At 41.6% G+C, this 23,468-nt stretch overlaps 1 protein-coding gene across 2 annotated transcripts in view; it reads right to left on the bottom strand.

The window, feature by feature from the left end:
- Positions 1 to 21,774: 21,774 nt before the first annotated feature.
- The window catches only part of LOC133609747 (cysteine-rich secretory protein LCCL domain-containing 1-like), a 64,447-nt gene continuing 62,753 nt past the window's right edge, over positions 21,775 to 23,468 (bottom strand). For both annotated transcript variants that reach the window (XM_061965626.2, XM_061965627.2), the window contains one exon: positions 21,775 to 22,667. In XM_061965626.2, the coding sequence (XP_061821610.1) occupies positions 22,616 to 22,667 (52 nt within the window). In that variant the 3' untranslated portion in view covers positions 21,775 to 22,615. The remainder of the gene's footprint in view (positions 22,668 to 23,468) is intronic.

Here is a 23,468-nt window from a genome sequence, read left to right as displayed (position 1 = left end):
GTTGCAATGTCAATTCACAAAGCATAATATCGATTATATCGACCATAAAGATATACTGTACATACAGTAATAAAAGCCATCGTCACTTGTAATGGCAATTTACAGCTGAGAAATTAACCATATTACGTTATGATTATGCAAAAAAAAATCTGACAGAAACGGTGTTTACTGGTGATGCGCCGATTGATCAGCCACCAATCAGTATGGTGTTATTTTTTATTAAAAAGTATGTGATCACCATTTCCGAATAATGACTTTTAATGCCAATCCCCTCTGGCGCACGCTGTATTAATTTTTAGCCACCCAGTTGACAAACGGCTAGCAGCTAATAATGTGTAATACAGAGTGTGGAGACACACCCATAAGTTTACAATAATCACCTTCATTACAGCAAATAAGCCACATGTCTTAGTATCTTAAGTATAATTATAAAGGACGAGGATAAACATGTTACACACCAAGAGCAAGCCAGGCAAGGCAGTAGCTAAGCTAATCGCTAAGCTAGCTTTAAACCACACCAAGCAATAAGTGCTTCGTAAAAACCCTGATCAGACATTCCTAGATATTATCTGAATTAAAAAAACCTGGTAGAAGTTAGCATATCATGAACTGATGTGACTATTATAACATGACTTGAAGAGACCTGGCTTAAACCAAATATATCCTATATTTTTGCCTTCCAGCAACAGCCTGCATCATGAGCACTGTCTTAACTACTGCTTGGCCCTTAACCTAAATATATTAGGTTAAGGGCCAACACGATTCTCGATTCACACCGATTCTTGCAATGTATTGTTTGGTATGATAGTTATAATAAAGACTTTTCAAAACAGGCTACAGGCTACAAAACCTTATTTTGGTTGCTGATGTTTGACGTATGCATGGGGATGGCCTAAAAATTTATTTTTTATAATTGATTCTTAAAGACCCCACCACCGACCACGCACCCCTCCACCCCCCACACCCCACCTCCTGAAATCGGAGGTCTCAAGGTTGGCAAGTATGAGCAAATATCATACCATGCATTGTTTTGACAATTTCAGAATTACTGAGAAGAAACTTCAACCAAATCCATCATAATAATAATATTAATAATAATACATTTTACTTTTAGGGTGCCTTTCTGAGCACTCAAGAACACCGTACAAAATCAAAACAATAAAATGAAATTGGATAAAAACAACAACAACAACAACAAAAAAGATAGATAAGATAAGATGATTACAATGAATAAGCAGTCAGGAATAGGTGTGTTTTGAGTCTTGATTTGAAGAGGGATATTGAGTCTAAATTACGAAGGTCTGGTGGTAAAGAGTTCCAAAGATGAGAGGCAGAGCGGCTGAAAGCTCGGGCAGCCATGGTGGACAGTTTAAATAAGGGGACAGTGAGATGGATGGATGAAGAAGATCTTAGGGAACGTGAGGGTGTGGCAACATGGAGCAGGTCAGAGAGATATGACAGAGAGAGGTTATGGATAGCTTTGAAAGTGAGGAGAATTTTTTTAAAGTGGATACAGTGTTTGAATGGTAGCCAGTGGAGTTGCTGCAGAACAGGGGTGATGTGCTGGATTGAAGGGATCATAAAATGTCCTAAAGCCTAGCAGTATGATATTTCTGCTCCAACGAAATCTATCTGTATTTCTTAGTGAGCATCATAACATCAATCAATAAATCAAAGTTTATTTATATAGCCCTTAATTGCAAGTGTCTCAAAGGGCTGTACAAGCCACAACGACATCCTCGGCTCAGATCCCACATCAGGGCAAGAAAAAAACTCAACCTAATGGGATACAATGAGAAACCTTGGAGAGGACCTCAGATGTGGGGGCCCCCCTTGGGCGACCGGTGCAATGGACATCGAGTGGAACAGCTAGTGCTCATCTGTGGTCACCTAATAATCTCTCCACGCAGGAGGGGGGCAGAGCAGAAACGAGACGGCAGATTAACTGGTCTAAAATGGGGGTTTACTTAAAGGCTAGCATATACAAATGAGTTTTAGGTTGGGACTTGAATACTTCTACTGAGGTAGCATCTTTAACTGTTACTGGGAGGGCATTCCAGAGTACTGGAGCCCGAATAGAAAACGCTCTATAGCCCGCAGACTGTTTTTGGGCTGTGGGAATCACTAATAAGCCGGAGTTCTTTGAACACAGATTTCTTGCCGGGACGTATAACATGCACTGTCCTGCTTCCATGGTCTTTGTTGCCACTTCCATGCTCTATTTGCAACTTCAAACCCTTTGCCGTGTGGAGCATCTTGCGCTGTGCTCCAGTTCTCCCTCAAAGTGTATTTTTCTTTCCTCTGCAAATAAGAGCTTGTTCGACACACAGTTCATCTGATGGCTCCTCGAATCATCCAACCTCTTTAAAAGTCAGGCCGTTACGTTTCTTATGCTCTGCTTGGTGTGTTGAGGCTGGTGCCACATTCCCTGGCTGCAGTAATGTTGGTATTTTATCGTCAACACACTCACGGCTGACCCACACAAGAGAAACACACTGTCAAAGTGAGGCTGCTGAACAAAATCGATCCAGTGTAATCTCATTTCTAGTATACTTACATTAGAATGTTCTTTATCCCCCCATGCACAGTTATGAATTAGTGATGAAGTGTCTTTGAAGGGCAGCAGGGATGTCCAGACCCTCTCGGAGATGTAACCTCACCCAGAGTATTAAAGTGCCTCACTCACTGCCATATGTGAATATTGATAGGTGTGCAAAAGCCAAATGATAATGAATTCGCTTTGTATCAACAACGTCTGCAGATGCTCTGTGATTACCTAAGTCCACAAATTTTTCTTTCTCTTGAGCTTTTTTGTGATGCCACCGTGAAGCCCTCATGAAGCCCTAATTGAGATGATAACCATAATGTTACTGTGTATCATAGCAACAATTCTAGCTGCTCAGTACAATATATGACAACGGCAGTAATACATTGATAATAAAAACATCAATATACATTCCATTGTACATGATATACACAGTCAAAATTATTGAAAAAGACCCTCAAATTTTCTCCATTCTTGCAGCAAGCCGTGTACAAACCCTGTTTCCATATGAGTTGGGAAATTGTGTTAGATGTAAATATAAACGGAATACAATGATTTGCAAATAATTTCAACCCATATTCAGTTGAATATGCTACAAAGACAACATATTTGATGTTCAAACTGATAAACTTTATTTTTTTTGCAAATGATCATTAACTTTAGAATTTGATGCCAGCAACACATGACAAAGAAGTTGGGAAAGGTGGCAAATAATACTGATAAAGTTGAGGAATGCTCATCAAACACTTATTTGGAACATCCCACAGGTGAACAGGCAAATTGGGAACAGGTGGGTGCCATGATTGGGTATAAAAGTAGATTCCATGAAATGCTCAGTCTTTCACAAACAAGGATGGGGCGAGGGTCACCACATTGTCAACAAATGTGTGAGCAAATTGTTGAACAGTTTAAGAAAAACCTTTCTCAACCAGCTATTGCAAGGAATTTAGGGATTTCACCATGTACGGTCCATAATATCATCAAAGGGTTCAGAGAATCTGGAGAAATCACTGCACGTAAGCAGCTAAGCCCGTGACTTTCGATCCCTCAGGCTGTACTGCATCAACAAGCGACATCAGTGAGTAAAGGATATCACCACATGAACTCAGGAACACTTCAGAAACCCACTGTCAGTAACTACAGTTGGTCGCTACATCTGTAAGCGCAAGTTAAAACTCTAAAGGCGCAAAGTTGAAAAGCCAGCATCTGTGATGGTATGGGGGTGTATTAGTGTCCAAGGCATGGGCAACTTACACATCTGTGAAGGCGCCATTAATGAAAGGTACATACAGGTTTTGGAGCAACATATGTTGCCATCCAAGCAACGTTACCATGGACGCCCCTGCTTATTTCAGCAAGACAATGCGAAGCCACGTGTTACATCAATGTGGCTTCATAGTAAAAGAGTGCGGATATTAGACTGGCCTGCCTGTAGTCCAGACCTGTCTCCCATTGAAAATGTGGGACGCATTATTAAGTTAAAGTTAAAGTACCAATGATTGTCACACACACACTAGGTGTGGCGAAATTATTCTCTGCATTTGACCCATCACCCTTGATCACCCCCTGGGAGGTGAGGGGAGCAGTGGGCAGCAGCGGTGGCCGCGCCCGGGAATCATTTTGGTGATTTAACCCCCAATTCCAACCCTTGATGCTGAGTGCCAAGCAGGGAGGTAATGGGTCCCATTTTTATAGTCTTTGGTATGACTCGGCCGGGATTTGAACTCACAACCTACCGATCTCAGGACGGACACTCTAACCACTAGGCCACTGAGTAGGTTAAGCCTAGAATACCACAGCGGAGACCCCGCTGAACAACTTAAGCTGTACATCAAGCAAGAATGGGAAAGAATTCCACCTGAGAAGCTTAAAAAATGTGTCTCCTCAGTTCCCAAACGTTTACTGAGTGTTGTTAAAAGGAAAGGCCATGTAACACAGTGGTGAACATGCCCTTTCCCAACTACTTTGGCACGTGTTGGGCGGTATAGCTCGGTTGGTAGAGTGGCCGTGCCAGCAACTTGAGGGTTGCAGGTTCGATCCCCGCTTCCGCTATCCTAGTCACTGCCGTTGTGTCCTTGGGCAAGACACTTTACCCACCTGCTCCCAGTGCCACCCAGACTGGTATAAATGTAACTTAGATATTGGGTTTCACTATGTAAAGCGCTTTGAGTCACTAGAGAAAAAGCGCTTTATAAATATAATTCACTTCACTTCCCTTCACTTCACGTGTTGCAGCCATGAAATTCTAAGTTAATTATTATTTGCAAAAAAAACAACCTTTATGAGTTTGAACATCAAATATCTTGTCTTTGTAGTTGAATATGGGTTGAAAAGGATTTGTAAATCATTGTATTCCATTTATATTTACATCTAACATAATTTCCCAACTCATATGGAAACGGGGTTTGTACAAACGTTTTATCCATTGAAGCCACGCACCTCATCTGAATGATTGCTACCTACTGTGCGCAGCGCTACTTTGTGTATTATTAGGTGTTTTTTAGTTGTTTTGTTTTTTTACGGCATTTTTCTAGTTTTGCCACCTCAATATGAGTCCAAAGAAAGCAATGGACAAGCAATGAAACATTTTGGAAGTATCCGCAGTGCCTCTACCCCCCTCCGCCTGCATTCCGGTGCAAGCCAAGAAGATTAACCTACAAGGTAAAGTGGATTTTATGTTTTATTCCTAATCATTGTGGTTACCTGGATGCTAAAGGTAAGGAGTTTTGTGATTTCAAACTGCGAGTGCACCCCAGCGCTAGTGTTAGATTGTGTGTGTGAAGGTAGCATACGAGGAAGACAGTACAGCTTGTTGTGGTTGTTTTGGCTTTGTTACTAAATAGAACGTTGATCCATAACCCCTTGTTATGTTTGTTGGATATGCAGTACTGTATAGCGCTTTATATTGCGTTTAAAGTGTACAAACTATTACTAAAATATGGACTTTTGTCGAGGATGCAACCCTTTTTTCTTGTTTACGTCGTTTCTTACGGAGACATGTACTTCAATTTACAAACTTTTTTATTTAGGAACCCTGCTCAAGAACCAATTACGTTCGTAAATTGAGGTTCCACTGTATTTGACTGACACTTTTGAAGTATTTGATTTAAAGTTTGAATCACCAGCCTGAAGGGATAATGCAATGAGGTGTCCAATGTCTGTCATTTTGGCTGGGTGGGTCACTTTTCACAGTCAGCTCGGCGTGAATGGTTGTTATAAATCAAACGTCTAGGATTTGTCTGAGGTTTACTTTAAAAACATAGAGGCCTCAAATAAAATAAGAAATAAATAATTAAATGAGTCACCTTGCCACTCAGGAAAAACTGTCTTTTTGCTTTTTTTTTTTGGTCCTCTGAAGTGCCCACTTCATCTTCGGGAAAACACATTCACAGTGTGGCTATGTGCGTGTCATATTTCTGGATCTCGAGGTGCAAAAAAAAAAAAAAAAATCCCTGTCAAGGTTTATATTTTGTTCATGTGCCAAAGTAAAGGTTTGACAAGAATGAAAACAGTCATTACCACTGGCAACCATAACTTCTCACTGAGGTGTTCCCTGAATGCATCGCTACTATCTGAACCTCATCCAACCGCAGTGGCACAGACATGGCGTATAAACAAACAGGTGACGAAGCAAAAAGAGAACCATTCAACCCAATTAAAGCCAAATATACAACATTCGCATACAGCAGCGTGCACTAATGCAGAAAGTCTTTTTCCTTAGGTCTCTTTCACACAGTCGGCTGCCATGCGTCTCCCACATTTAGCCTTGCAAGAAGTGCCAGACAGCAACAGTGAGGAGGTTATTAATGGCCTTCCTTATTTTCGGCGACAGTTTCAAAACAGCGGTGACACTATGCGGACCCACAGCGAGCTGCAGGGCTTGTCTTTCATCCCATCTGTCTTTGGGGCGCTCCCTGCTTCTAATGGGCCAGTGGTTCTGTCACTTTGAGTCGAACGCATTCTTGCCGAGATGTATTCGAAGCATGAGTCAGCCATTGTCGACGCGCAACTTGAATTTTGCATCGTTTTTTGGATTGTAATAAAATGACTAGCAAGGCTGCAGCTGTCACATAGACACGCGTGGTGTGATATGGTTTCACTATGGAATTAAGGTTGCAACGGTTAATCGATAATCACAAATTCTGGACTATAAGCCACTACTTTTTTCGTGCGCTTTAAACCTTACGGTACAGTTAGTTTCTGGATTTTTCTTTACTAACGGCCAAAATATTTTGTGTTCAACAAATAGTTTTCAATAAACACAAGCCAAGACACTGAAAATAGGTGTCATTGTTTGTTCCATGGTGTCATTCTTGGACGGGTTTGCTGACTGCATGTGCTGCGGGGTGAATGTCTATAGTATTTTCTTCTGTTAGTGCTTTCAACCGGATATACAAGGGCCGCTCCATCTTCTAGTCATCCATAGCGTTTTTACTTGTATGGATTCTTCATTCATTAATCAAAGCAATGTTTGTAAGTTTTACAATATAAAATATAAAATATGAAACTATTCATACTTAATAAACCGTCCCATGTGTGATGTCTGTAGGAGTGTTTTCCTGCATATTTGTACGCGCTATCGTAATGTAATCAAGCTTGCGTCGCTAGCATTAGCTAATACGAGTGTCTGTGTTAGTATTATGAACCTACAATGGCATTCTTTTTGTATTGTTTTCACAAATTCCCCAGTAAATTCTCCAGTAAATTCTCCAAAAACGTCACCGTGGAGTTATTGAGTCTGTTTAGCTGATTGGAGAGCTAGCTCCCGCAGCTAGTGGGTCCATGACAATGACTTCTGTTTTATTTGATCAGTCATTTTACTGCCTTGAACAAGCACTGTTTAGAAACAGTTAAGGTTTTTAAATAAACATTTACAAAACCTTTCTGAGTAAATAATGCATTTCAGAACATATATATCTGCAGCTAATAGTCCGGTGCGGCTAATAAATGGAAAAATATTGTTTCCTTCTAAAATTTAGTGGGTGCAGCTTATCGATTAATTAGCTTACATCAATTAAGTCGATTTCACAAAAGTTTGATTATATTTATGTGACTTTGATTAATCGTGTCAGTGTAACTGTAAACATTGATAAAAATCAAGACTAAATGGAGTGCACAGAACTTTGAATACGGGGACATAGTTTCCGCACAGCCACTGCAATAGAGCACGCATGAAAAAGTTGGTATGTGGGTGCTGTGATTAATTTTATTTTTAAATAAAAATGTACACATGTTAAAAATACAATACCAATGTTGATGGTTTATTTTAATTTTTTTATTTCTTTAAAAAAATAATGCCGATTTTGGCAAGCGAAAAACTCTTTTTTTCCTCTTGTCAACCTTGACAAGGTTACAAAGTGTATTTATTCAAATTACACAAATAATCGATAAAACCTTAGTTGATAGATTACACGGTCTAAATCAATTACATTTTTAAAAGTTGCTTTCAACTTTTATTGACAATGGAGCGGATATTGCACCATATTTTTGGTGCATCATTTGTCAATCGTGCGCAACCAACAAACTATATATAGCCATTCGTACTGTAACTCCCTGCTGGTGTTAATGTGTATGTTAGTGAGTTATGATGGTCATTTTTCCCATGGTCTGTGAACACACTGTGTAGGTGGAGAATGAACAAGTGTTGTGTGTCTGGGAGTGAAGCAAGAAGGCAGACGTGTGTGCATGGAGGAAATACTTGCTGGAATTGGGCCCGTTGTTATCATAAAATTGGCAATAAAAACTTAAAAGAAAGTCTGACTTTTTTTGTTTTCTCCTGGACGGTACAATATATTACATTAACTTATTTTGTTAGGTGTGACAGCTAATATGAAACCCTACATTAAGGAGAAACCCTAAATGTAGTTAAACTGGATGTATGGCGTAGCACTTTTATTTTGAAGCCGGAAAAGTGTGTGATTGTTTTGAGAAAGTGTTTTGACATGTTTTAATGTCAGATCGACTGTTTGCAATAAAAAAAAGTCTCCTTTTGACAATTTCTGTTGAGCTTTTAAATCATATTACTTACTAAATCAGTCACAGTAAAAATCTAAATGTTATGTTATTACAGCACCTTAACCGTAATCTGAACACTGAATTGAAGCGCCACCCACCTCTTTCAACGCACGCAGTAGGTGTTGCTGCAGGGATGTTGCCTCTTCTCACGGCAAAAAATTGTCCTTTCTAGTCGGGAGAACAACTTGCCATGGATTTGAACCTGATATTTCCATAAGGTAGACTTTCCTCTGTCCATTTCTGCTCGCTTGTGGCTCATCAGTAGCAAAAAGGAAGTGTTTGCGTTAATCGGCCGATACAAAAATGTGTGCCATTATTGAAATGTATAGTGGTATGGCGTTAACTTTGACAGCCCTACTTTGAACCAAGTTTTATTTAGAACATTAAATTACAAAAGTAGACAAACTTTATACTTTCTTGGCAGAAGAAACATTAAATATTGTTCTGGCTTCTTTAGAGCTTTAAAATAGTGTGTTTAAATATGTTTATCTTCTGTTTTAGTTTGTAAAGGTTTAATAATAAAGGCAAAACGGGTGTTGTTAGCTTCACTTCCGGTTGACATTAATGTCTCTTGTATTTATGTTAGCATTTAAGCTAGCGCTAGCTTGCTTCTATTGTAAATTAACAGTGTCATTTGTCCATGAGTATTTTAAAGAGCAGTTATCTAAAATGGTATTACGATTATTTTAATCGAAAGGTAATATGTTAGAATAATTATGTATAAGTTATCACACAACATACAAATTATGTATAAGTTATCACACAACTCTTATGATAATAACTATAGCTGTTGCTATAGTTATTATCAATTGTGCTGATGTTGAACTTTTCTATCTGTGCAAAGGGACAACATGCAATCTTGGATTGCGAGTCGTCTCGTATCAGTGTTTGTGTCCAGACCCGGCCTGCTGACTGCCAAGGGCGAACATCGAGTACTTTGACGCAGACAAAGCAGAGACAGGGCGATATCACGAGTGTCAGCACATTTCCATTTCTGAATAATCATATATTGTGTCTAACTGGGGCTGCTGAAATTACCCCCCTTCCTTCAGAAACAGCCTCGGTGATGTAACCAGGGACCTCCCGAATAAATAGTGGAGCACGTGGGCTTTGCCTTAGGGCGTAGGTTGGAACTGTAACTGAGTGTACAGCCCGATACGTCTCTCCTCTTTGAGCAAAATTGACCTCTGTCTCTGCATGATTCCTTGCTTCTTGTCTGTTTAATAGATGTCATCAGTGTTTGAACCTGACATAATACTAACTGTCGGGAGTTTTACCGCGGTTTAGCATTATTCCAGTTTATCGTTACATCTCTGGTGCAAACACTGTGCTTTTGGTGTGAAACGATATTCTGTCATTTCCTGTTTTCTGTGTAGATTTTGTTTACTGCCACGTTATGTTGCCAAGTTAGGATGCTATCACAAGATGCTGCGCTGCTGATACTTGAAAGAGATAGTGCTTAATCCCTAATGTGTCTCTCACACTTATTCTAAACATATAAAATGTTTTGGAACCTACCAGTAATGAATGATATTGTAAGATGATGGATGAACAGATGGATTTAATGAGCTTTGGCAGCATCAGCAACAGTTAAGACATTGGTTCTAATTGCCTCACCCACTCAGCTCTGGTGCGTTTAAAGGCAACCAAACAAAGTGGGACATCTCAATGTAACGTGAAATGGCGTTAACAGTAAAGCACAAAGACATACACATGGATAAATTGAGGATTTGTAAATGTATGCTTTACATTTACACCTATATTGTCACATCCATCCATCCATCCATCCATTTTCTTCCGCTTAGCCGAGGTCGGGTCGCAGGGGCAGCAGCCTAAGCAGAGAAGCCCAGACTTCCCTCTCTCCAGCCACTTTGTCCGAATAGACCTTACCGGGAAGGCTGAGGAGTGTGATCCCACGATAGTTGGAACACACCCTCCGGTTCCCCCTCTTAAAGAGAGGAACCACCACCCCGGTCTGCCAATCCAGAGGTACCGCCCCTGATGTCCACACGATGTTGTAGAGTCTTGTCAACAAAGACAGTCCCACAGCATCCAGAGCCTTGAGGAACTCTGGGCGGATCTCATCCACCCCGGGGCCTTGCCACCGAGGAGCTTTTTAACTACCTCGGCAACCTCAGCCCCAGAAATAGGAGAGCCCACCACAGATTCCCAAGGCACTGCTTCCTCATAGAAAGACAAGTTGGTGGGATTGAGGAGGTCTTCGAAGTATTCCCTCCACCAATCCACAACAGCCGCAGTAGAGGTCAGCAGCACACCATCCTCACCATACACGGTGTTGACAGTGCACTGCTTCCTCCCCCCCGAGGTGGCGGATTGTGGTCCAGAATCACTTCGAAGCCGTCCGAAAGTTGTTTTCCATGGCTTCCCCAAACTCCTCCCATGTCCGAGTTTTTGCCTCCGCGACCGCTGAAGCCGCACTTCGCTTGGTCGGTACCTGTCCGCTGCCTCTGGAATCCTATGAGCCAAAAGGACCCGATAGGACTCTTTCTTCAGCTTGACGGCATCCCTCACTGCTGGTGTCCACCAGCGGGTTCTAGGATTACCGCCACGACAGGCACCAACCACCTTGCGTCCACAGCCCCAATCAGCCGCCTCGACAATAGAGGCACGGAACATGGTCCACTCGGACTCAATGTCCAGCACCTCCCTCGTGACATGTTCAAAGTTCTTTCGGCGGTGGGAATTGAAACTCTCTCTGAAAGGAGACTCTGCTAGGCGTTCCCAGCAGACCCTCACAATGCATTTGCTCCTGCCAGGTCTGTCCGGCATCCTCCCCCACCATCGGAGCCAGCTCACCACCAGGTGGTGATCGGTAGAAAGCTCTGGCCCTCTCTTCACCCGAGTGTCCAAAACATGAAGCCGCAAATCCGATGACACAACTACAAACTGCGGCCGAGGGTGTCCTGGTGCCAAGTGCACATATGGACACCCTTATGTTTGAACATTGTGTTTGTTATGGACAATCCGTGACGAGCACAAAAGTCTAATAACAAAGCACCACTTGGGTTCAGATCCGGGCGACCATTCTTCCCAATCACACCTCTCCGGGTTGCACTGTCGTTGCCAACATGAGCGTTGAAGTCCCCCAGCAGAACAAGGGAATCACCCGAGGAAGAACTCTCCAGTACTCCCTCAAGGGAATCTAAAAAGAGTGGGTACTCTCAGCTGCTGTTTGGTGCGTAAGCACAACAACAGTCAAGACCCGTCCCCCAACCTGAAGGTGGAGGGAAGCTACCCCCTCGTCTACTGGGTTAAAGTCCAACGTGCAGGCTTTGAGCCGGGGGACAACAAGAATTGCCACCCCAGCCCGTCGCCTCTCATTGCTTGCAACGCCAGTATGGAAGAGAGTCCAACCCCTCTCGAAAGAACAGGTTCCAGAGCCCTTGCTGTGCGTCAAAGTGAGTCCAAGTATATCTGGCCGGAACTTCTCCACCTCGCGCACCAGCTCAGGCTGCTTCCCTCCCAGCGAGGTGACGTTCCACGTCCCAAGAGCTGCCTTTGGCTGCCGCCCAGCTCACACTGGACTCGACCTCTATGACCCCTCCCATGAGTGGTGAGCCCATTGGAGGGGGGACCCACGTTGCCTCTTCGGGCTGAGCCCGGCCGGGCCCCATGGGGACAGGCCCGGCCACCAGGCGCTCGCCATCGTGCCCCACCTCTGGGGCATTGTCACATATTTATACATAAATGCTGACCTAGGGAGAATGTGATATGTTTTCTCCGGAAACAACGATATAATTTCGGAGAGTTTGAAATCTATTTAATTTTAAAAAATCTGGGAATTTACAACATCGCAACTATGTTAGAATAGTAAGTTTTGTATTTTTAATATCATTTATAGGGGTGCCTTAGAATAGTCGACAATTTGATTTGGAGGAGTCTATTACGACTATCAATCTAGCTGTCAAATTATCTTACATTAAATCCCCCTCCTTAGATTATGTTTTACAGACCATATTCAAGCCGCTTTCTGGCTGTTTCTTAAGGATGCACCATTTTGTAGGCGGTCTTACTCACGTGCCGCCCCTCTGACTGTGTCTTTTCCCCGTCAGTCATATTGTAGTTTTTACCGCTTCCATATGGAGTCTACTGACAGATATAAGTTAAAACTTTACACTATGTATTAGAAACGGCATCAGCATAGGATGCATGTGCATGCACAAGCCAGTCTGACCCACAACAAGAGGATGGAGAAAAAGAAGGAGCTTATGGTGTACAACGTTGGACTACAATGGTGGTCTCATGCAAAGCTCTTCGAGTATGTATCTACCATGTATGGAGTTATCCACTGACATCACAACTGGGGAAAACGTCCTAAATTGAGCAAATTTCAATTGGCTCGTTTGGAGGAAGTAAGAAGGATGGCAAGATTGTTTTATAAATATCTCCGCCATGCCTCCATAGTTTGATTTCACATTTTTGGGACTTATGCAGATCACAAAAGCTCAAAAACAAGGTACCGATAGGTTAGAAAAGTGGGTTTTGCATAATATGTGCCCCTTTAATGTTTAATATAACATTTAGATTTAGATTTTATGGGAGTGTAACGATTGATCAATATATTGATAGATATTCCTAGATTTGAAGTATATCGTTCTGTGTTCGACAAATTTGCCCTCCGGAAGATAGGTATTGATCCAAGATTATTTAAAAGGGAATCGATCAATTTTATCGATACTAGAAAAAGGAAACATTGGATTTAAGGACAGCACACACTTTCTATGAACATTTGCACTTTTAATGATAATGATGTTAAATGTTAAGTCTGTCTGCCCATCTGTGACTTCATCTACAAACCCCGTTTCCATATGAGTTGCGAAATAGTGTTAGATGTAAATATAAACGGAATAGAATTATTTGCAAATCCTTTTCAACCCATATTCAATTGAATGCACTACAAAGACAAAATATTTGATGTTCAAACTCATAAACTTAATTTTTTTTTTGCAAATAATAATTAAATGATAAATAAATGGGTTGTACTTGTATAGCGCTTTTCTACCTTCAAGGTACTCAAAGCGCTTTGACACTACTTCCACATTTACCCATTCACACACACATTCACACACTGATGGAGGGAGCTGCCATGCAAGGCGCTAACCAGCACCCATCAGGAGCAAGGGTGAAGTGTCTTGCTCAGGACACAACGGACATGACCAGGTTGGTACTAGGTGGGGATTGAACCAGGGACCCTCGGGTTGCGCACGGCCACTCTTCCACTGCGCCACGCCGTCCCTAATTAACTTAGAATTTCATGGCTGCAACACGTGACAAAGTAGTTGGGAAAGAGCATGTTCACCACTGTGTTACATGGCCTTTCCTTTTACCTACTCAGTGGTTAGAGTGTCCACCCTGAGATCGGTAGGTTGTGGGTTCAAACCCCGGCCGAGTCATACCAAAGACTATAAAAATGGGACCCATTGCCTCCCTGCTTGGCATTTAGCATCAAGGGTTGAAATTGGGGGTTATATCACCAAAAATTATTCCCGGGCGCGGCACCGCTGCTGCCCACTGCTCCCCTCACCTCCCAGGGGGTGATCAAGGGGATGGGTCAAATGCAGAGGACAAATTTCACCACACCTAGTGTGTGTGTGACAATCATTGGTACTTTAACTTTAACTTAACAACACTCAGTAAACGTTTGGGAACTGAGGAGACACATTTTTTAAGTTTCTCAGGTGGAATTCTTTCCCATTCTTGCTTGATGTACAGCTTAAGTTGTTCAACAGTCCGGGGGTCTCCGTTGTGGTATTTTAGGCTTCATAATGCGCCACAAATTTTCAATGGGAGACAGGTCTGGACTACAGGCAGGCCAGTCTAGTACCCGCACTCTTTTACTATGAAGCTACGTTGATGTAACACGTGGCTTGGCATTGTCTTGCTGAAATAAGCAGGGGCGTCCATGGTAACGTTGCTTGGATGGCAACATATGTTGCTCCAAAACCTGTATGTACCTTTCAGCATTAATGGCGCCTTCACAGATGTGTAAGTTGCCCATGTCTTGGGCACTAATACACCCCCATACCATCACAGATGCTGGCTTTTCAACTTTGCGCCTATAACAATCCGGATGGTTCTTTTCCTCTTTGGTCCGGAGGACACGACGTCCACAGTTTCCAAAAACAATTTGAAATGTGGACTCGTCAGACCACAGAACACTTTTCCACTTTGTATCAGTCCATCTTAGATGAGCTCAAGCCTGGGTGTTGTTGATAAACGGTTTTTCGCTTTGCATAGGAGAGTTTTAACTTGCACTTACAGATGTAGCAACCAACTGTAGTTACTGACAGTGGGTTTCTGAAGTGTTCCTGAGCCCATGTGGTGATATCCTTTACACACTGATGTTGCTTGTTGATGCAGTACAGCCTGAGGGATCGAAGGTCACGGGCTTAGCTGCTTACGTGCAGTGATTTCTCCAGATTCTCTGTTTTTTTACATCCTTGTTTGTAAATGACTGAGCTTTTCATGGAATCTACTTTTATACCCAATCATGGCACCCACCTGTTCCCAATTTGCCTGTTCACCTGTGGGATGTTCCAAATAAGTGTTTGATGAGCATTCCTCAACTTTATCAGTATTATTTGCCACCTTTCCCAACTTCTTTGTCATGTGTCGCTGGCATCAAATTCTAAAGTTAATGATCATTTGCAAAAAAAATAAAGTTTATCAGTTTGAACATCAAATATGTTGTCTTTGTAGCATATTCAACTGAATATGGGTTGAAATTATTTGCAAATCATTGTATTCCGTTTATATTTACATCTAACACAATTTCCCAACTCATATGGAAACAGGGTTTGTACACAAAAATGGCGAATAGCTACGGTGGCTGAGAAAGGTCACAAAAAATACAAAAGTCACAAGCCAACATTATTAATTACAACACAATAACTTTCAGCTACAGCACGATTGCAAAAGTCACAACAAATACAAACAACATCACACAATAATGTAAAGCCGCAACACAACTTCAAGTCACAATGGACGCGACCGACACAACGGAAGTAATTGCAGAGCAAGTTACGGCGATGCACCAACTACCGGAACACAACAACATGAAGCAATAACACAACAACTTGCTGCCAAGGAGGAGTCATTTCATCAGAAATAAATAAATGGACGAGATGGATGAAGAATGCTATGGAAATTAGGAAGCAAGTGGCTAACCATCAACAGGGATGATTCGCTGTCCGTCATCGGTGATGCCAGGGGGGGCCGAGTCGGGGAACTTTATTGAGCAGGTAAATCTACTGTTAAAATGTTGGTTACTGTAGTTTTATTGAAAATTGCTAGAATATTGAAAAGAGCAGAAAAGGTTTCCTCCTGTTAATTTAATCTGAAGTGTTGGTTGCACTTTATTCAAATAAGATGTGAATGCAGTGGCCTTTAATTGTTGTTTACTTTTTATCCATAGTTCATTTATACATAATTCCCTTACAAGAAATAACAGGAATATAGGAAACTTCACCTGCAGTTTCCAGTATCCAGTATTTATTTCACAGTCAGACTGCTTGAATTTTGTCTGCTAAGGAGTTACTGAATCGATTCTAACTCACTGAATCGTTATGGAAGGTATCGTTCTAAAAAAAAAAAAAAAAATCTTCCCTGAATTGAATCAAATCGTTAAAATGAATCGTTAGACACGTAAAATATTACGTAATTGTATGGTTTAACGTTTAGGTTTACCATTTATATTTTTATATAACATTTAGATTTGACATTTTGATTTTGAGTAAAAATTTCGATTGAACATTCAAATTCTCCATTTAATTTCAACCTCAAATGTGAAGAAAATGTGCAAAAACTGAGAAAAGTGAGCTTAATATTCAGAATAGTTCAGCAAGAAAAGTGTGATAAAATGTTTACATTGTGCCCCCAACCCCGTGCGACTATTACCTTTTATTTGGAAAATGGCCCTTATTTATTGCCGAGTGACCATTGAGTGACGGATAAGACAATCAAAAGCCAATATTTTTTTATTTAGGCTTTTTCCTCCTTTTCCCATTCCCACTGTTGTCCCTTTTCATCAAAAGCTTTCGGCACCATCTATCACCTGCACGCTCTGGTGGGAATTCTGACACCGCTCTGATATCTGCCTCTCTTTTCTCTCACTGGACTTGGATGTATACACAGGCAGCTGATCTATTGACTCCACAGCCCTCCATCAGCCAAGCAGGATAGATCAATGTGTGCTTGCGACAAGAGCGTGCATGCTTTTTGTCATTCATGCAGGTTTAGTGAACATTTTTGCATACAATTCCTGCACGTTTTAGGATGCAAAATGTTTTTTAGCACCGTGTCAGTAATGGCAGCCCATCATGTATGATTTAGTAGCTCTCCCCCAAGGGGTAACGCCGACTGACAGCTGGAGTCGCGAGCAATGGCAGGCCTCCGGACATCATAACACGGTCAGACATGAATAAAGTGAAAGCCAATATGGATTGGTCATTTCGCTCCATTGCTGCTTAGAAGCAAATGAGGAGCGACAAGCCCACTGACATACCATAAGAGGGAAGCTGGGATATTTAAAGTCAAGAAGCTTCAGTTCCCTAAGGCCTGAATGAATAATCCATATGGATGCTGAGGAAAAAAAAAAGGTGCTGAAGTCAGGTCAATTGGAGAGGGTGTGTGGGGTTCACGTGAGTAAAACACAGCATAAAAAGTCACCAAAGTCACCACTTTGGTGACTCCCAGAGGATATTCGATCTTACTGTGTCTACTGGGTTAATGCAAGAGGACATATTGGCAATGAGCTTTGAGAACATATTGTCACCCTTTGAAAGCACCATGACCCGTATCAAATGAAGTCTTCAAGGACCACTGATAGCAGTGTACATCTGCTCTCTTACACACCTTGTGCTAAACCCAAACTTATTATTCTTCATCGTGAAGACTTCATTAGGTAACATCAAAATTATACTTTTACAGAAATAATAATGCTCAATTTCAGTCATTTTTTTACAATGTTTATTATTGACAGAAGTGTATTCAAAGTTTAGGTATATCATACAAGAGGAACATTATCCATCCATCCATCTTCCTCCGCTTATCCAAGGTCGGGTCGCGGGGGCAGCAGTCTAAGCAGGGAAGCCCAGACTTCCCTCTCCCCAGCCACTTCGTCCAGCTCCTCCCGGGGGATCCCGAGGCGTTCCCAGGCCAGCCGGGAGACATAGTCTTCCCAACGTGTCCTGGATCTTCCCCGTGGCCTCCTATCGGTCGGACGTGCCCGAAACCCTACCCTAGGGAGGCGTTCGGGTGGCATCCTGACCAGATGCGCGAACCACCTCATCTGGCTCCTCTCGATGTGGAGGAGCAGCGGCTTTACTTTGAGCTCCTTCCGGATGACAGAGCTTCTCACCCTATCTCTAAGGGAGAGCCCCGCCACCCGGCGGAGAAAACTCATTTCGGCCGCTTGTACCCGTGATCTTGTCCTTTCGGTCATAACCCAAAGCTCATGACCATAGGTGAGGATGGGAACGTAGATCGACCGGTAAATTGAGAGCTTTGTCTTCCGGCTCAGCTCCTTCTTCACCACAACGGATCGATACAGCGTCCGCATTACTAAAGACGCCACACCGATCCGCCTGTCGATCTCACGATTTACTCTTCCCTCACTCGTGAACAAGACTTTGAGGTACTTGAACTCCTCCACTTGGGGCAAGATCTCCTCCCCAACGTGGAGATAGCACTCCACCCTTTTCCGGAACATTATCCATCCATCCATTTTCTACCGCTTATTCCCTTCGGGGTCGCGGGGGGCGCTGGAGCCTATCTCAGCTACAATCGGGCGGAAGGCGGGGTACACCCTGGACAAGTCGCCACCTCATCGCAGGGCCAACACAGATAGACAGACAACATTCACACTCACATTCACACACTAGGGCCAATTTAGTGTTGCCAATCAACCTATCCCCAGGTGCATGTCTTTGGAAGTGGGAGGAAACCGGAGTACCCGGAGGGAACCCACGCAGTCACAGGGAGAACATGCAAACTCCACACAGAAAGATCCCGAGCCCGGGATTGAACCCCAGACTACTCAGGACCTTCGTATTGTGAGGCAGATGCACTAACCCCTGTACCACCGTGCTGCCCTCCGGAACATTATATGATTGATAAATCTATCTCTATCATTACAACATCTAATTGGATGATTCATAGGGGTATTCTGACCCAATATTACAGTAACAGTGAATATCAGTCCAATATCAGCAAAAAAAAAAAGTATTCGATCATATTGCCTTGCATCTAAACTCTCCGATACCAGCAGTACTTTTGCAACTAAACGTCCTCCAATGAGCACACAAGGTTGGTCTTTTCTTCTATTTAATGAAGTCATTTACTTAATGTTAACATGTTATAAGCTACTGGGCACTAGCAGCTACACAACAGCCAAGCACATAATAGCGTATCGTAATCCGATTCACGTGTCTGTGTACTAACGTGTATGTCTGTATTTTAATCTGTTTTATTTGTGTGTGTGTGTGTGTGTGTGTGTGTGTGTGTGTGTGTGTGTGTGTGTGTGTGTGTGTGTGTGTGTGCGTGCGTGTGTGTTTGTGTGTGTGTGTGTGTGTGTGCGTGTGTGTGTGTGGGTATAAAAAAAACTTATTTCGATCTGTGTGTGTAAAAATAAAATAAAAAAATGTGTGTGTCTGTATTCAGATTTGTGTGAAGCAGGAAACCTCGATATGTGAACAAGTGAGGTGTTCTTTCTTCAATTTTGTTCACATACAACATTACTGACAACTTAGCTGATGAAGACCAAACTACTTCTGAGAACTAAGTTACTGCGAAAACAGAACTACTGGTGAATATACAGAAAGGAAAGGTGAAGTTGCAGACAAATCTTTTTACACATTTGCATCGCTGTATGCACACAAATCTTCCACGGCACAAGTGTAGAAAAAGTCACGTGTAAAAAGATTTGAGGGTTCCTGCTCCACACAAATCTGAATACAGACACACAGCTTTTTTGTGTTTTTTTTACACACACACAAATCAAAAAATGGACACAATTTAGAACAAGCCCGCACAGATCAGATTACACACAGATTGAGAAACAGACACACAAATTAGTAAACGGACACGCAAATTGGATTACACACGCACAGATTGAGATACGCATTGGCAAATAGTTTTGCTGCAATAATACTTCACTATAAATGTCCCTATTTGAATAATATTGCTGTCTAAAACACTACATTTGTCAATATAAAGAAGTATCAAATAACTATAGTTGCGTATTAATTACACATTCAAAGTCTCCGAGGCAGAAAGCGTACTAGAAAGTATCAAGGAAGAAATGTGTCCGTATCATTTAAGTTACTGCGTCATGAGCTCAATTTATTATTGTGTCGCCCAAAATATTACCTCTCCAATTCAACTTAAAGACAGCATAAGTCCATTCCAGACGGGTAATCATACAAAACCCGAAACCAGTGAAGTTGGCACGTTGTGTAATTCGTAAATAAAAACATAATACGAATCCTTTTCAACCTATATTCACTTGAATAGACTGCAAAGACAAGATATTGAACGTTCGAACTGAGATACTTAATTTTTTGTTCCAAATAATCATTAACTTAGAATTTAATGGCCGAAACACATTGCAAAAAAGTTGGCACAGGGGCATTTTTACCACTGTGTTACATAGCCTTTCCTTTTAACAACACTCAGTTAACGTTTGGGAACTGAGGAGACCAATTTTTGAAGCTTTTCAGGTGGAATTCTTTCCCATTCTTGCTTGATGTGCAACTTAAGTTGTTCAACAGTCTGGAGCCTCCGTTGTGGTATTTTAGGCTTCATATTGCGCCATTTTCAATTGGAGACAGGTCTGGACTACAGGCAGGCCAGTCTAGTACCCGCACTCTTTTACTATGAAGCCACACTGTTGTAACATGTGGCTTGGCATTGTCTTGCTGAAATAAGCAGGGGCGTCCATGATAACGTTGCTTGGATGGCAACATATATTGCTCCAAAACCTGTATGTACCCTTCAGCATTAATGGTGCCTTCACAGATGTGTAAGTTACCCATGCTTTGGGCACAAATACACCTCCATACCATCACAGATGCTGGCTTTTGAACTTTGCGCTTATGCAAAGCACTGTATGGTTTTTTTCCTCTTTGGTCCGGAGGACACAACGTCCACAGTTTCCAAAAACAATTTTAAAAATGGACTCGTCAGACCCCAGAACACTTTTCCACTTTGCATCAGTCCATCTTAGATGAGCTCGGGCCCAGCGAAGCCGGCCGCTTTTCTGGATGTTGTTGATAAATGGCTTTCGCTTTGCATAGTAACTTGCACTTACAAACGTAGCGACAAACTGTAGTTACCGACAGTGGTTTTCTGAAGTGTTCCTGAGCCCATGTGGTGATATCCATTACACACTGATGTTGCTTTTTGATGCAGTACCGCCTGAGGGATCGAAGGTCCGTAAAATCATCGCTTCTGTGCAGTGATTTCTCCAGATTCTCTGAACCTTTTGATGATATTACAGACCTTCGATGTTGAAATTCCTAAATTCCTTGCAATAGCTCGTTGAGAAATGTTGTTCTTATACTGTTCGACAATTTGCTCATGCATTTGTTCACAAAGTGGTGACCCTCACCCCATCCTTGTTTGTGAGTGACTGAGCATTTCATGGAAGCTGATTTTATACCCAATCATGGCACCCACCTGTTCCCCATTAGCTTGTTCGCGTGTGGATTTTCCAAATAAGTCTTTGATGTGCATTCCTCAACTTTCTCTGTCTTTTTTGCCACTTGTGCCAGCTTTTTGGAAACATGTTGCAGGCATCAAATTCCAAATGAGCTAATATTTGCACAAAATAACAAAGTTTTCCAGTTCGAACATTAAATATCTCGTCTTTGCAGTCTGTTCAATTCAATATAGGTTGAAACGGATTTGCAAATCATTGTATTTTGTTTTCATTTACGATTTACACAACATGCCAACTTCACTGGTTTTGGGGTTTGTAAATAGGATAGTGTTTTTCATACACTTAATTGTTCTCTGAGTAATTTCAATTGATCTAACCTTTTCCAACATTCCACACTACAAAATAAAAGTATGTATCGTCCAATACTAAAAGCTTCAATGTCGATGTCGTATCGGAGTTGGATAAGTTGTATTTGGACACCCCTATTAATTAACAATATCGAGTTAAATAAAAACAATATTGTAGGATTGTAATATTTTATTGCAAAATGGGTTTTTCCTAATAACCTGAGATAGGAAAATACTGTATACTGAATATGACAAACAAGTCAAATAAATTGGGACCGATAAAAGCTAAATATACATACATATATGAATAATGCACAAGATATAACCATTTGTGTTGATCAGTATTACAGATATGACATTTTTGGAGTACAAATATTGAAAGAAAACCACTTCAAACATTTACAAGATTTGAATAAAACACTCTGAGTGTTGACTGTACTTCCTGCCAGCAGGGAGTGTGTATTATCCGAACATAGGTAAATAACAACATACAGTATAGCAGCATTCTGATACATCGTAAGCCTGGTCATATAAAAATAGATTGTTGCCCAAACTTTAAAAAAAAAAAAAAAAGTACATAAAAGTAAAAATGTGCCTGACAGTCAACATGATATGCAGCTTTAAGTGCCATTCTAAATTGTATTAAAATGATGATTATTTTATCAAGAGCTACATTTTGTTATTATATATTCATACTTTATAATCATGAAATAATTATATTTTATTTATTAGTGTTGAGCAATGAACAAGTATGCACAAAACATATGAATATGAGCTACTGTCATATATTTACAGTTAACTAAAGCTGGCAAAACATTAGGAGGGAGGGTCCTGACAGCTTCTTCTCATATGCGTGTAAAGTGTTTGTTTAGGCTGTCATGGAGACGACCTCTACCGCCCGCCGGTTTAGCCAAGGCTAGAAGCGTTTCAGTCACTGCCTTTGATTAGCGACTATTCACAAGCCAGAGTGCGCTCTCTGTTTGGGCACGCCGCCCTCAATGGGATGAGAAGGGGGTCGGGTGGGGTCACTCAAATCACGGCAAACACCCGAAACGCCTTCCCTCCGACTGGATTCTGAAGGCTGGAGGGGAACAAGAAGAGAAGACAGTGTTGCTAGGGGGTGCAGATGACATGCGCACACAAACATGTACACTTGCAGGTTCGTATGTCGCGTCATGACACCGATGACAGATCGGACGCAAACAGACACGTTTCTGTGCAAACAGCGGCGGATTCACGCGCTCGCACGGCAACGACAGACACGTTGTGGAGTTCGGGGAGAAAGATAAATAAAGCAGGAGATGCTAACAAAACGTCTGGTGAGACGAAGATAAATGCAATGGCGAAAGACGAGGGCGTGGAGGATGTAGGACTGAAACTAGCAATGTTGGCGTAGATGACCACAATGTATCCCAGTGGACATTGTCTGGAGTTTGTTATGCGTTCTTATGCAAATCAACATTCCAGGAGGGTCGATTATACGTTTCATATGGGGGACTATGTAAATTAGACCCGAGACCGCACCATTCGCATTGTGGGAGACGGTTGATAGATCCGTTTATTTCAATGCAACACAATTTTACTCCTATTTTTGGTTCTTACCGAATATGTGTCGTCCATCCCCAAAGTTTTATGGGAATCTGTGTTGTAGTTTTGCATAGCTAACAAATGACAAATGAATCAATAATTAATTCAATCATAAAATAAATGAATGTTGTTTAACATTAAAAACATTGATACCACATTTTGTACCACATTTATGTATTTATTGTCAATTATATTTTAATAATGACACGTTAAACTAATATTTAAAGATATATTTATTTATTTAATTTTGGCCCCATTTAAGGATGTAGCGATAAACAGTATTAACAAATTTCAG

The sequence above is a fragment of the Nerophis lumbriciformis genome, linkage group LG07 (genome assembly GCF_033978685.3).
Source record: "Nerophis lumbriciformis linkage group LG07, RoL_Nlum_v2.1, whole genome shotgun sequence".
Taxonomy (NCBI): domain Eukaryota; kingdom Metazoa; phylum Chordata; class Actinopteri; order Syngnathiformes; family Syngnathidae; genus Nerophis; species Nerophis lumbriciformis.
This window is presented reverse-complemented; position numbering and strand designations above follow the sequence as displayed.